This window comes from Pundamilia nyererei, unplaced genomic scaffold (genome assembly GCF_000239375.1).
Source record: "Pundamilia nyererei isolate P.nyererei 1_Seehausen unplaced genomic scaffold, PunNye1.0 scaffold00009, whole genome shotgun sequence".
In the NCBI taxonomy this organism is placed as follows: Eukaryota; Metazoa; Chordata; class Actinopteri; order Cichliformes; family Cichlidae; genus Pundamilia; species Pundamilia nyererei.
In genome coordinates this window covers 5,825,580-5,840,890 of record NW_005187410.1, presented here as the reverse complement: position 1 = coordinate 5,840,890, position 15,311 = coordinate 5,825,580, and the positions used below count along the sequence as shown (strand labels likewise).

The following is a 15,311-nucleotide window of genomic DNA, read 5'->3' as shown; positions in this document are numbered from 1 at the left end:
TCAAAATCAAGCATTTAAGAGATGATTGAAGTGCAGACTTTAATCTTTAAATCAATGGATTTTTACAAAAGTATCGCATGAACTGTTTAAGAATAGCTGTAATTCAAGGAAGCACTCTTATAACACTCCGACTGAGAGGTCCCTGATATGATGCAAAAGCATCATATCAGGGACCTCTCAGTGCACATGAAAAAAATGTTCTGTGGCATCAGTCATTCACATCAATCACATTCACACTTGCACCTATGGGTATGTAATGGGATTTTTTTAACATCATTATTTTTGCCAACCTTTTTAGATCAACTTTGACTTAATTATTCGTTTATTTTTAAATCTTTTAAATCTTACGCGATCTGTCAGCAGAAGATTCTAGACTGAGCATCGTCCACACTTTTGATTTGTTGCAAAAACAAGCCTGTGACCTTTCACAGGGGGTGGTGGAGATGCTGGAACTTGTTATCGCCTTTGGTAAAAAGGCAAATGCCTCAGAGAAAATGCCTCAGCCTTCCTACTTTAACAGACCGGGCTTTACCCCCAGAGTGTTTTCCCTTTACTGAACTGAATTCATAACAGTTGAACCAAAAACTACATTAGTTATAAACATTCAAGACATGTGCCTGGATTTCATACTAGGTCATATCTTGATTGTATCTTAATTATCACAAGTAAAACACTGAATTCTTAATCTTTTATCATGACTATTGTGTGTGTTTTGTCACTCTTGACTTGTGTACATACAATATTTACTAAAACATTTATTTTTATTACTAAAATCAGCTATATCATAAGATCTAAGTGAAATAAAAATATAAATGTATAAATAAATTACAAATATAGTGTACATAATAGTTATGCTATGAACACAGACTCACCAGCCAAGATATTGGGTATAGCTGTTCAGTCAATTGCAAATATCTGATCAGCCAATTACATGGCTGAGCACGTGTTACAACCAAAGTATCCAAAATGCTATCTCTGATTCCATAACAGGCTGAAATTTGAAGCTGATGGGCTACAGCAGCAGAAGACCACACCAGTTTTCACTGCTGTCGTCTGCTGATAAGAAATTGAGACTACGATTTGTATTGGTTCGCCAAAGTTGGACAATAGGAGATTGGAAAAATATTGAAATCAATGATTTCAGTCGAAGAATTTGGATAATGTCACAAACACAAAATCATCTTAAACTGGTTTCTTGAACACTGCAATAAAATCACTGACGTCCATAGATGCCAGATCTCAGTCTAATAGAGCTGAATGGGAAATGTGCATCATGGACATGTAGCTGATAAATCTGCAGCAACTGAGTGATGCTATCATGTCAATATGGATGAAATTCTCCATAGAAGGTTTTCAGAACCTTGTTGAAACAATTAAGGCAGTTTTGAACGCAAAAGGGGGTCCGACACAGTACAAGCAAGGTTCACCTGAATAACTGTCCGATTAATGTATATGAATAAATTACATGGGGTACTGTTTGTATGTAAGTTACTACCATATTTTTTGGACTATAAGGCGCACTTAAAATCCTTTAATTTTCTCAAAAATCGACAGTGTGCCTTATAATCCGATGCACCTTATTGTCCGAAAAACACGGTAATTTTATTTATGTTATTGAAAGCACTGCTGTTTATCAACTAATAGAAAAATTATTTATAATTTCAAACTCGTTGCTTTTACTTAATCAAAATAACGAAACGGATTATTTTGAGGTTCAAAGTAAAATATTGTTTAGGAATCATGACTTGCATCTTAAATATACTTTACTGAGGATTGTTCGCAATTTTCAAGCAACAAAAATAACTTTTGCCTACAGCTTGTGGGATTTTTGACTGAGGATCCAGTATTGAATGATCAAAAATTAAACACTGCAGGTTGCCTATTGGTACCTTTGCTCCTGCTGTTGCTGCAGCCATTGAAGCTTAGTAACGTGTGAAATTGTTTGGTAAGAAACATCTGTCACATTTTATAGTCGACAGAACAGGGCACCCATCACAAGCTGTAACAGCATCACAATTTCAGAATGCCACATATATTATTTATCCTAGCTGTCAATCTCTTGTTAATCTCAATCAGTGTATTTTCAAAACCATGCATCCTGTTCAGGGTCACAGGATGAAGCCTTGGAGTGTAACAGAGAGATTTCACAAATAAATATACCCACCCCCACTGATAATATAGACACTATTTCACTTTACCTGAATTTCTTATCAGCCAAAAACAGGGAGAATTGTAAAAATAATATATACATAAAAAAAAAAGATGTTTGTGTTGCATTTGCACTGTCTGGTTTATCGAATTTTACTAATAAATTACAACATGAATGTTATCTAATGTTAGTTGCCAGTAAGACTGCTTTCTTAAAACAAACAAGTCTGTTGGACTCCTAAATCCAATAGAATGTCTACATTTACTTCACTAAAAAAAATAATTTCTAACATGGCGCCACTTAAATTTCACAGTTTTACATTTCTGCCATTAATTTTGTAGCAATGTTCATTCTGTCTTTATTAGAGCACTTGTCACTTGGGTTATTGTTCCCTGGTGCAGATTAAATGCCAGTTCTATATCTTTTGGCTCTGACATTTCATGCTCATTATGGGATGAAAGATTTTCAATTAGCTTGAAGTCTAACCACAAAAAACGGTATTGACTCGTCTCTCGGTGTTAAATTGTCAGGAAGGTTATTTCATGTTCTACACATGCAGACAAATTACTGTAATATGTAATCCCATGTAGATCACAACTATGCTATTACTTAGAAATAAGAAGCTTTGGTTTGAATGAACTCAGATCACCTTCTGCTATCACATACTGTTGCGGACTCCAAGCTGCGATATTCATCTTGATTCTTGTGGCATCTATTCAGACCAGCTTTATGTTCAAGATACTGGGGAGGTGAGAACTAATCCAACCAAAGAGTGAGAAATCCTTTACACCTGGAGGCTGTGCCCTTGATAGTGACAATTTTCCTCACAACACTGCAGGAAATAACACCCTCTGATTAAATAAATTCAAACTCGTGACAGAAGTTGAGAGAGAGAGAGAGAGAGAGAGAGAGGAAAAAAAGGCCAGTTCACAGCCTTACCTCCATTTATCTACAATATGAGTGTGAGGCTGGGAGTGACTGTTATGGCATCGCCAGAAGCAAACTAAAACAGATGTGTGTACGAAGAGCAGCTGCACTGCTCCTCGGAAATGTGAAATGTTTAGAAAGCGCTACTTTTGTACCGCACTTTCACAGGAGGAGAGAGAAAAAATAACTGGTTCAACTTCCTCGCTTTCGGATGTTTTCTTTGATGTTATGTTTGAAAACAATTATTTGCTGTTAAGGCTAGAGGATTAAAAAAGTGACAGGAAAAATTGCCCTCCACAATCATATTTTTCCTTTATATTTCTGTTCATGAGACAGAGGAATGCAGATGCATCCCAGTGAGGAGATCTTGAAAGTTTTCTCTCCTTTACACAAATAGCATTGAACGTGTGCTTGCTGTGTTTGCCTCTAAGCAAGAGATTAATTAGACAAGTAACTAAAATCTGACCAAGAGACTTAATTTAGAGGCTAGAGCTTCTCACAAGCTCCGCTAATATCCGATTTAAATATGTTGATATCATGTTGTCATTTCACATTAATTTGGAAAGATGCTGTTCTTAGAACTTCACTTGACAGAACATGAACAATAGCCTTCATATGAATCAATCAGCCATGCTTCTACTGTGAATACAACATAATATTTTTCATGTAGGAACTAAATGGATAGTTATGGTTTTAATAAATATCGTTTTTAATGCCATGCTGCGATATCTATTTCTTCTTTAATGTTACGCTGAATAAATCAAATCAAAATAAATCATTCAGTAGATTAAATGGACTCTGCTGCTGAGTAGCCAGTCTCTAATCCGTTTGTTCCCACTGGAGAACAAATCCTTGCTGATTTCTCACAATTCCACTCCTACAGACAAGACTTGCTCACTGCATCCAAATGGGAAAAAAGATGCCAGCTACTGTATCCACACAAAACCTTATTGTTATGATAAATGTAATGAAAAAACAGTTTATTTTGTCAAATAATTTGTAGTTGCTTTCTATACACCATTTATCATAATAAACACGCCTTTTTCAAAAGCAGTCTGCGAGCAATTTGATGAGATTAAAGGTAGGATTAGATTTTAATTACACGAATTAGCTGAAGCATGGAGCGACTGAGGAACAGCTGTCAGGCTGTTCACCACAATCAAAGGCTGCACTGAATACAGTCAGGATGCACGTAGGATGCATAGATCATGCTGCTTTTTAGATAGATTGCCTATTTAGCATTGCTTTGACAGCGTTTATTTGTCTTTGTGCATTTTTTAACTCTTTTTGTTGAATAATGCTTTGATGTTTTTAACTATTTTTTAATCAGGCTGTCTGCACAAATTGATGTCTCCTACTTCTCAGATGTTTTAAATATCAGTCACACAATCGCATGCCCTGGAGATAAATATTGTGTTCTGTGATTTAGATCATGCAATATGTGCCATTATCACATTGTATTATACCTGTGATGGAACCTAGTCTCCCGCATATTGAGATACTTACAGCGACTTGCCACTGGACTAAAGTCAGTCCAATGTGAACTGGTTATCAGTGCCAGGTTTTTGTTTTTCGTTCTGTATTTTTTCTTTCCCTAATCTAGTTGCCTCGATGTTTACTGGCTTCTGTTGCTCGCTCACTTTCCCTCTTGAGAGAGAAATGTCTCCACATTGGAAGTGATCTCTATTGATTCTATCTGCTCATTTCTTTTTAATTAGGTGATTTGTTTCACTTGGTAACTGTATCCAGCTACAAATTGTTTATTGAAATTCAAGACAGCAACAAACCCTTTCTTTTTGTTTTAAAAAAAAATCCTCATGAATAAAATATTGACAGAAAAGGGAAAATAAAATCTGTACTCACCGAGAGTGGACAGCCCATGGCTGAAACTCAGACCACACAAAAAGTTTCTACACACAAGGACACTGAAAAGATTAGAATTTTATGGTCTAACCAGCAGAAATTCGAAACACTGATAGAAATCACACGCTTCCATTTCACTAAAATTAAGCTATTCTATTTTAGGCCAACTGGGTGATGCAAGTTGGCAGCCAAACCGAATGGGTCAAACACAAATCCGACCCGGTTTGGTGACCTCGCCCTAGAATTTGCCCATTGAAAGCATTTTAGACATGGTCACCTTTAGTGATTCGATATTTCTGTTACTCATTGGAATTTAATTTAATGGTATTACTTTTTTAAAAATAGATTGAAGCAACTCTTCATCTCATGTGACAAAGGAAAAGAAAACTGAGCGTTTGAGTGGGCGAGCTGCACTGAAAAAGCTAAAACTCATCTCGAGTAATGAAAATTGTCTATGTGTGGATGCACTATTGCAAATGGAACTCTGTGAATGGTCGTGACAGCCAAGAAATAACCTGTGACTGCAATCTCCCAAGAAATAATATCTTAATATTAGGAGTCTTTACTTGAGGAAAAGTATTTCTACTTATGCCACACTTGAACGGTTCCATCCATGCAAAAGTGTATGTAAAGAAAAATGAATGTTTTAATATATTGTTAAATCATAACTGCTTATCAACTCAAAGACTGGAAACAAAGCAAACAGCTACGCTTTTCCTGGAACTTTGCAGAACATGTGATTAAAAGCATTTAAATAAATGATCAGGTTATTTTTGCGTGATAATAATCGTTGCAGACTTAGAGTATTCTGCATTTTTCAAATGGAAAAAAAACAATTCATATAGCTCTGGGCTTTTATTAACCTTTTGCCAAAGGGTGCTAAGACAAGCCACAACGATTAGACAGAGCAGACAGCCATTATACATCCATTTAACTCCACAGGTGTAGGTAAATGGCTTTCATGCACAGCAGTTCTATATCACTGCTGTTCAGGGATGGAAATTAAGACCACACAGGACGAAGGAAAAACAGCACCAGAGCATGCCACTCATCTGACGCACTGATAATAATTTTATTTTTTTACAAATTGGGCCTTGTGAAAAGTGAAGACATTGATAGCCTGTTATATATGAGATCTCTACATATTCAATTAAACTTCAGCTCTCCAGGATCTGAAATGTCAGCTAAATATAAATACCCGTGGCTGAGTTTCACATTCTGATTTTCAATCACCAGTAGCACTGATTGCACAGTCAGATGTGTTATTAGGCACACATCATATAAAAGGTAGTTTTCTGTCTCCTTTTTTCTTGGAGGTCATCGAATAAGTTCTTGGGGTTAGCGCAGAGATTTACAAAAAAAGCAAACTTATTGATTTCTGCTTTTTACTATTAAAAACAAATAGTGTTAAAGGTTTTCATTTCAGGAATAACAATGTAACCGAGCGTTAAAGTACATAAAAATGGCTTATTTGAGTACCACTGCCAACTTATCACTGTAAAAGGTGATTAAAAAATTAAACATAATTAATTATAGAACAGTTGCCTTGAAAGAGTTTAACAAATAAACCTTTATGACCGTTTCCTCTAAAATTGCATGTTTCCAGATTAAATCTAAATAATTATTTATATTTACCAGCTAAACAGAAATAGCTTTGTTTTCCTATTTAAAGTTGCTAAAGATAGATTTTTATTTTAGCTTACCAGAAATTGCAGTTATCTTTAATATTAATCTAAAATGACATTTGTGAATTTTAGTGTCTGTGTGTATAAAATGTAGAAACCTAGCTGTGAGAAAACCTTTAAAACTAAGAGCTGAAGACACTATATTACATAATAACGTCCTTACACAGGACTTTCTTCTGACCGAGTACTGACAGCCTGTACCACCCTTGTGTGTCATTTGCCTGCAGAAGTCAAATAATGTAGAACATACTGTGCTTTTCTTAAGGCAGCACCGGGTGAACATTTGGAGGTTTGTGTGCACTGGCATCTGTAGGGACATTAATTTACATTCTGTTTTATAGTTATTTGCTTGTCTAATCACTCACAGTTACATGAAGATGTGGTTGAGTGGATCTAATTACATATTCTCTTCCCACCTGTGTAATTAGAAACCTGCAGAAAGACAGGAATTTTGTTAAGAGAGAGAAATTATACTCTCCAGTGTGTTTATAACCAGCAAGGTCTATTATTGTCTGAGCTGCATGGCCTGTCCAGATCACATCTGAGCACTGTGATGCACCCTGCAACATGAGGCTACAAAGTGAGAACAGGAAAGGCTGGCTTCAACATAATTGTGGGCAAAATACTAGAAACAGTCCAGTCAGCAAACCATACACAAAATTTCATGATATCTCCAGCCCCATTAGTAACACGATCTGATTGTGAATAGCTCGTTATCGGATTGTGTCTCTTAGTTTGATTAGCCATGCAGTACATTGTCAATGTTGCTCTTGGGTTTTGCATTTTATGTCTTGCCTACTGTTTTAGATTGCTGCCATCATCACTGAACATGAATTATGCTAAATGATTCAGGCTTTGTTTTTGTACAAGACTGAGCTATTTGACTGACTCTCTGTTAGCGTTTAGATCAAAAGACCACTGGGGCTAACACTGAAATCCTAACATATGTCACAATGACATGGCAAAAATGCTGCGGATTAGAAGGCAGTTCTCTGTGTTGCCTGCTAACTGCTTTTCTATAGCGGTTAAAAGGCAAATTTTTGTAATCACCAAATAAACAAACAAAGTACTGCTGAAGGTTAAGGTTCAGATAAAGAATTTCACTTTTTTTTTAGTTATAGTGCATAAAAAACACCAATAAATCATTAAACTAAATCCTTAGAGGAGTGAAAAAACTGTACAAAATCAATTAAAAGGGTACAAAACCATTTGCTTTTTGTTCCTCGTGTATCAATCTCAATATGTGAAGTTCATGCATGTATCTGTTTCCCGCTTTAGTTACTGTTTCTCGCTTACATCTCCCCACTTGTGTCATCATCTTGATTGTCTTCAGCTGTGTCTCGTTAGCATCCTGCTTCCGATTCTTGATTACCCTGTCGGGCATAAAAAGTACTGCGTTACCTTTGGTCTCTGTCTCAGTGACTGTAATTCTGTCCTGTCTTTCATCATGTGACTTGTGGTTTTAATTTTGTGTCGCCTTTTTTTGGATATTGTTTTGTTTTGTGTGTACTTTTTGCACTCAGCCTCATAAAAAGGCTTCCTTTCCGTGAATCCTGCCTGTCTCCTGCATCGAAATTTTACATCCTCTACATTTTACTCCAAATTGTGTGCATAGATTTGTCAATCTCCTAAGGACGCTAAGGAAAAAGTCAGGATATTGTTAATCTTGACTGTCTTATCTAATCTTGCACTAGATGTGTACAAGATTGTTTTTGGGGGGGTTTTTGCCTCATGTTAGCAGCAGAGGAAATGATCTCTAGTAAAAGATTTTTTTATTTAGGGTTAAGATTTAGGCCCCAGCTTTTCTAAATATTGCCTTGTGTGCCTTTATAGTCTTTATCAAACGATTAATGAACCAAAACGTCTAAAAGTTGGTAAAGTAGACTACTCATTTGGGAAAAGAGGGGTCAGTTTTTGTTTTTGTTTTTTTTAAGTAGCCCGTTAAAGACATTTTTAACATTTGATATAAAAAGCAAACAAACAAACAAAATAAAATAAATCATAATACTTGATACATTTTTTTTCTTTATGGCTATTAAACCCTGGGCTGTGCACATATGTCTATGTTCAAGGACTCCTTTTCTTGATCACGACTATGTGTCCAAGGGACAATATGCCTCTTTTTTTTTTTCTTCCTTTCCATTTTTATACTGTTTCATAGCACTATTAGTTGGTTGACTGAACCACAGATGAGGTATGCTTTACAGAATCCAAATCACACTAGAGCCATTTTTCATCCTGTGGAACTCTTCACAGGCAAAGAGCCATAGATGGGCTTGTTCACTTTCCTTATTTGTCCTTGTCTGCTGGAGGTTGCTGCTGGCTGACATAGCCTGAATTTAAGTGGACATCAATCTCGATAAAGAGGCAGAGGCAAGAGTAAGGCGGGGCAAATAAGCATGTTTCATATCACAAACTGAAATATTAACCTCCAATTTGAAGTAAAAATAATTGGCTCGTGCTGTGGTTTCGAGGCATGGTGTCTTTTAGATTTCTGTGTCTCTATCCAGTAAGTCACAGCTGTAAAAACCCCTGCTCAGAATAGGACAAGATATGTCTATTTGCATGGCTGTGTCGTGTTGATAACAAGATTTCCTCTGGCTGGCCAGTAGCCTATCTCAGTGGCGCAAAAGTGATGCAGGGAAAATTTGGCTCAGAGTGGCAGCTGTGCCACAGTGGACTGGACTTCCTGCACTCCTCATAAATGAGAGTCATTAATTCTCCATGTAGGCAGAGTTTTTCACATGTAGCGCAGGAGCCCATCTCTCTATAGGACACAGCTATAGTCCTAGCCTCACTCAACCCAGAACCACATCTTATTCTCCGGCTTTCTTCTTTCCCTGCCTCCCCCCGTGACACTCTCTGCTTTCCCTCAGCTGTGTATAAAGACAAAGTTCCCGGGCTAGCTCTCTGTTTGTTGAGCCCATCTGATAAGTTGGAGATAAGTCACCACTGCTGGGAAAGATTGCCATCGTTTTTGATCCTGGAGGCACTCTTCTTTTCTCCTGTGATGAAATACAAGTTGCTCCCAGTTGGCGCTGCTGACCTAAATTTTCAGTATTTGCAACTGAGAGCTTTTAAGCTTGAATTTAGATATACTTTTACCTGTGTTTGTTTTTGTGAGCAGACATACCTGGGGCAGTTGAATGAATTTGCATTATAATCACATTAAATAACAAACAATATGGAAATGCTACATTCAGATTTTTTTTTAAGGAATATAAGGACACAAAAAGAAAGTCAAACTAAACTGCAGTACGCTGTTAAAAAATACTTTTCTAAAAATGATTGCCATGGCTGCTAATAGACAAACAGCAGAAAAAATTTTCTTTGGCCATTGCAGGTGGGGTTTTTTACACTTAGACCATATGGTTACACAGTTGTGCACTTGAAGTGCTGCTGTAGAAAACCATTTGGCACTGATGTAATCTGTATATTAAGATCTCAGCAAGAATCACAGGCCATTTGCAATTCACAGTGTAAACAAACAGAGGGGCTCTTCAAAGACTCTGACTTTGACATAATTGGAAAGGAAATGGAAGCAGAGCTGAGCTAATGTTTCTCAGCTTTTTTCCCCTGCCATTAGTGATCTAAGGTCCCAGAAGAATGAAAAGCTGGACAGGTCTGCTATCAAAGCACTAAAGTGTAATTTAGATATTCTTTTTTTCATTTGTTTGTTTTGTGTGTGTCCGGGGGGGGGATGTACAATATTTGCACTACAGTATGTTTTCTCATGTCTGCAGCTGGCTTTTTGTGTGAGGTCAATTATTTTTTTTAATGTTTTCTTTTCAGTCGCCATTTTTGGTCTGTTCCCCATGGAATGTTATCTATTCCTTCACAGTTTGGGAATACATTCTTTTATTTTCCTATGATGGGTGGGGCGGTTGGAGTAGCAAGCCAAAAGAAATACATAATTTATTCTTCAAAAACCAACAAGCTACTTTTGGAATTTTGATACAGATAAAATAAACTGTTAAGGGAGTCATGGAGCATGTACAGTGAGACATCATTGTTTCTGAAGTCTCCAAATGACAGGATTATTATATTTAGGTACAAAGTAATTGTGGAGTACTTATCCACAAACCAGCCTTCTGGTTTGTGGATGGAGATGCATGTTCTGTACTGTCTGCAGAAATGGGCCTTTAGCTATGAATGAGTGGTTTGGTGATGTCCAGTTACCTGTGGCACGGCAGTCAAACTCAGAGCTGCCACCGTACAGACTCTAGCACATCGATATAAATCAACATTAGCAGTGTTTCAGTTTACTCAGTGAGCCTTTAAAGGGCAACAGCAGTTTGCCTAATTAGTCTGAGGTACTGTGCAATGTGAACCATACAGAGTTGTACATATTAGATCATGTGACTGCAACATCCTTTTGAAAAGCTTACAAATATGTTCATTAAAAACGATGAAAACAAGTGCAGATGATATGTTAAGTGTATCATGTTCAACAAGGCCCTCTGGCTTGTGTCCACACAATATTAATGAGCCATTGACCTTTTTCACAGCGTATGTAAATAAGTGCTTGGCTTTCAAAAGTTCTATTAAATCAATTACTCATCAGCACTATTCACTACATGGAGCCTAACAGCATTTTGTAGACTTGATTGAGTTGATCTACATAAAAATTGAATTTGCCTCAAGAAGCATTCATGCTCCGTAAGTGTGCTTGCAGTCTGAGATGGGAAGGTGGTAAATGACAATACTGTGCAGCAATCAGAAAAGAAGATGTAGTAGTTTGCAAATTGTAAACCGTTTGTGTCCTTTTTGTAAAAAGCTCCATGACAATATAGCAAATATTGTAATGTTTGTTTATGTGCTCATCTGCAGAGATGTAAGCCAAAGAGAGGAAACATATCTGCACTTTTAAACCTGAACGGGAGTGTGTGTGTGCGTGCGTGCGTGTGTGTTTTCATAAATAATGAATTAAAAATTCCTAGGGAGGTTGACATATTTTTTCCAGTCAATTAATTGCTTCAATATTAATCAGAGGTAGGCATAGCATTGCACCATTAGTACAATTAGTACCATTTTATTACTTTTTCTGTTGTTTTTCACCTTCTGTGAAAACCAAAAGAGCCCAAAACACAATCAACTGAAAGCAGCTTCAAAATAAGGAGAAAAATATTCAAAAGCGTTTTTTAATTTACCAGTTAGATAAAACTATGCACCGCGTTTGGAAACACAAACCCACATAAACAAAATGTGAGCAGTTATAGCTGGCACCTAAATAAAGACCCATTGCAATTGCACACCACTGAATTGAGCAGCACCGCAATGTAAATGAATTCAGGGACATGAGTGGAGACTTTTCTTTGTACTTGATGATTGTGGTTTCTGTTTTCACAATGAATTTCTGGCATTGTGTCAATCATACAGTATTTTTCTTGCAGTGTGTTCTTTACTATTATTGGACTGCTACGTTTACCAAGCATGTAAACAGGCCTTTGTAATTTGAGATGGACCTTGCAGTGCAGTCATTTTTTTTTTAATAGTTGCTGTACTGACAGTTATTTTTGTCTGTGAGCACTTTACCAACTGTGTGTTTGCACCTTTGCTCTTCTTCCTCCAACACCACACTTTTTTTTTTTATATAACAGATGCCATGCTGCTGGTGGCGCAGAGGCTAGAGGGACCTTTCAACATTGAATCTGTCATGGAGCCTATTGATGTCAAGATTTCAGAGGCCATCATGATTATGCAAGATAACAGTGCCCAGGTCTCCTACAGGGTATGTCAATTAGGTACATTTCTCTAAGAACCAAAGTAACACTTCAGACAGGCTGACGAAGTCCAACTTCGTCACAAAATGAGGAATAAGCTTTGCTGGAAGTCATACTGGGCTGTGACTAAGGTGTGGATTACAACACGTTCTAATTAAGTCCAAATTTAGGTCTTGTATTTGAATTATATGTTTCAAGTTGGTCAGATAATCTTAGTTCAACTAACAGTAGTTAATGTGTTTCCTGTGTTTTACTGCATTTTTCTTTGCCCACAAAATTGTAGACAGAAAGGAGGAAGAATATTTTTCTGCCTACACTGAATTAGATGCCCGTTCCAATTCAAAACTAAATGCTCAGTTGCCTTTCCCATGCACCAGATGCCGTTTTGTTTATGACTTAAGTATATGTGGTGTTTTACCAGAAGCCTGTAAAAATTTAACTCAACAAACTTAAATAGCACTGGTCACAGCTCCTAGTCGGATCACCTATCAACATGGTTGCCTCAACTTGACGTAAAGCACTGTCACACCGGTAGTCAGGGGTGAATCATTCACAAGACCTTATCCAAACAGTGTATTTTACCTATTTTCTGCATCCCAAGTAATTTAAACTGTTGACAGTTGGGTACCCATGTTCTTGTAATTGTAGGTTTTTCAAGGCTGTGGTCAGCCAAAACCCGCAGGAATCACTAGGTCTGCTCGTGGTGTTTCGGATGTGTTCAACGCCCGCTTCAGGCCCTACAGCCCAGAGGAGAGGCCTACCACTGCAACTGGCACAAGCCTAGACAGACTGGTAAGAAGACAAAAGCCAATGCTTTCTGTTTTCAGACAAGACACTGCTTCAGTGTAAACATCATTTATCTTTTTGACTTGACACTGTTGATTAAAGCTGGTGATTTGCCATGGTAAGCCCCCGGAGCCGGAAATTAATTCTTTGTACTTGTCCTCCATTCAGACCTTTCTATCGATTTGTGTTTGTTAACGAATCAACAGCTTTACCCAAAGACGGCATGGGAAGGTGTGATGTACTGCATTCACTGCCCTTCTCATCCCCGTGCACTTGGCAAACAGAGAAGGGGAAGAAGGGAGATGGATAGATTTTTGTGAGGCTGACCATATCAATTCCTTCTTGAAGGCGCACCTTTATTTTCTGTCAGATAATCTGTATGTTTGTTCAATAGGATCTTGATACATGAATTTCCATCTCAAAGAACCTTGAGACCTAAAATGCTGCATCGGGTTAAAGGTTAACATGGGGGTGGCAGTCCAATTTGGCTGAGAGACAGCTCTGCTTGTGTATTACTCCTGCAGCATTACTTCCTTTTACCCTTCCTCTCTTATACCTGGCCTTTCGCATTGAATCTTTTCAAAATGTTTCTGCTATGCTTGTAATATTTAACCTTGAAAAGGAGAAAATTATTCAGTCTGTTTTGGTGAATGGCAGCCTCATTTCTCATAGTTTTTAAAACCTGCCAAATCAAATGTCTTAGTTCTCTGTGTGAGGTTAATAATAGGTTATTTAGTTAATGGGTACATAATTTGAAAAGCAGCCTTTTTTTTGCCATCTGGCTCTTGAAATCCCACAACAACAAATGAGCTATTTGTTTTATTCAGTCCTAATTATGTTTTTTGCACTTTATCTAATTCATTCTCGATGCATTTTTGATGTCTTATATACAGCAGTTGGCTTTTAAGCGTTATATGTCCGTCAGTGATTTCTCCCACCTACGCTGAATTAATTAAGACTTTCTGTTTCCCTGCCTTTATGCTGCAAACCAGAGGATTGTTTGGAATGCGATGCAACACAGTGTAAGGTTCAACATTTTATACTTATGTTTTTGCTGGGACCATTATCTTGCACTGTTTTATGCATTAACTGCAAGGAGAAATTGTGTTTTTTTTATATTGTGTGGATGGGGATGCACACACACTCCTCTAATGCTGTATTCAAAGCATTAGAGATTTCTAGCAAGCAAGCATTGGGACTTGTAAATCCCAGTGGTATGCAGCACTTGGTGTGCTAAGTGTCATACTCTCATTTTCATCTCCCAAGGGATTCAATGTCAAATACTCTCATTAAAATGTTTCCTGTGATTTATAAGGTGCTCTAATGCAAAACTCTTCGAAGCTTGATAATGTGGTATATCGTGGCATCAGAAGTGTCAGCTGTTAAGCACAGCGTTTTACAGTTGAGTGGCTAACACCGCAGGGATTGTTGAACACATGCCACGGTGTTCTCAGCTAGTCAAGATGCCTCTCCGAGATCCAACATAAACGTTCATCAACCGCCGCATCTATTCGAGACACATCCTAGTCCAAAACTCTCATTGCTGTAGCTAATAGAGTCAACTCCACAAGGATCCCAACCAGTCAGCAAATGACCTGCTCCGTCACAGCTGACAGAAGGGAGAGCTGTGAAGTCTTGGTGGGGGAGTGTTACGAGCAGCAGCAGCTATAATGGTACAGTGATACGGGGGCACCAGACTGCTCCCGAATAACTAGGCAATAAGCCTCCTTAGAGCTTCTCGCAAAATGGAGCTCAGTGGCAAGGGCTTATTTTTTGACATACTATTACTAAACCAGTTTACATGAGCAGAAAATTCTATTATCAACATGCCTGAGGAATCCATGCTGATCTGGCCACAGAATGCTGCAAATTGTGGGTTTTCTATACTGTACCATGTGATGTTTGGCTTATGAAAAATAAAGAAAGATTCTTGACTTATCTTTTACTTTTGTCCAACTCATGTCCACTGTTCCAGTTCAAAATCAAAACTATACTTGCCACAGATATGTGTGGCTGGGTGAGGTGGGGGCGCTACCTCACGAGTTAGAGTAGCTCATCAGGAACTTGGTGGTTCGATCTCTCGTTGCTCCAGTCTGCCAACTGAACTCGCAATGCACTCACTGGAGTATGAATGTGTATGACTGTTAGATAGATAGAAAGCACATAAGTCTAGAAAAT

At 37.7% G+C, this 15,311-nt stretch overlaps 1 protein-coding gene across 2 annotated transcripts in view; it reads left to right on the top strand.

The window, feature by feature from the left end:
* The window catches only part of gpc6b (glypican 6b), a 78,731-nt gene that overhangs the window by 38,346 nt on the left and 25,074 nt on the right, over window positions 1-15,311 (top strand). Inside the window, exons 5-7 of one of the 2 annotated variants that reach the window (XM_005723557.1) lie at window positions 12,225-12,355; window positions 12,996-13,139; window positions 14,126-14,155. In XM_005723557.1, coding sequence (XP_005723614.1) covers window positions 12,225-12,355; window positions 12,996-13,139; window positions 14,126-14,155 — 305 coding nt within the window. The remainder of the gene's footprint in view (window positions 1-12,224; window positions 12,356-12,995; window positions 13,140-14,125; window positions 14,156-15,311) is intronic. The other variant, XM_005723558.1, reaches the window with a different exon arrangement.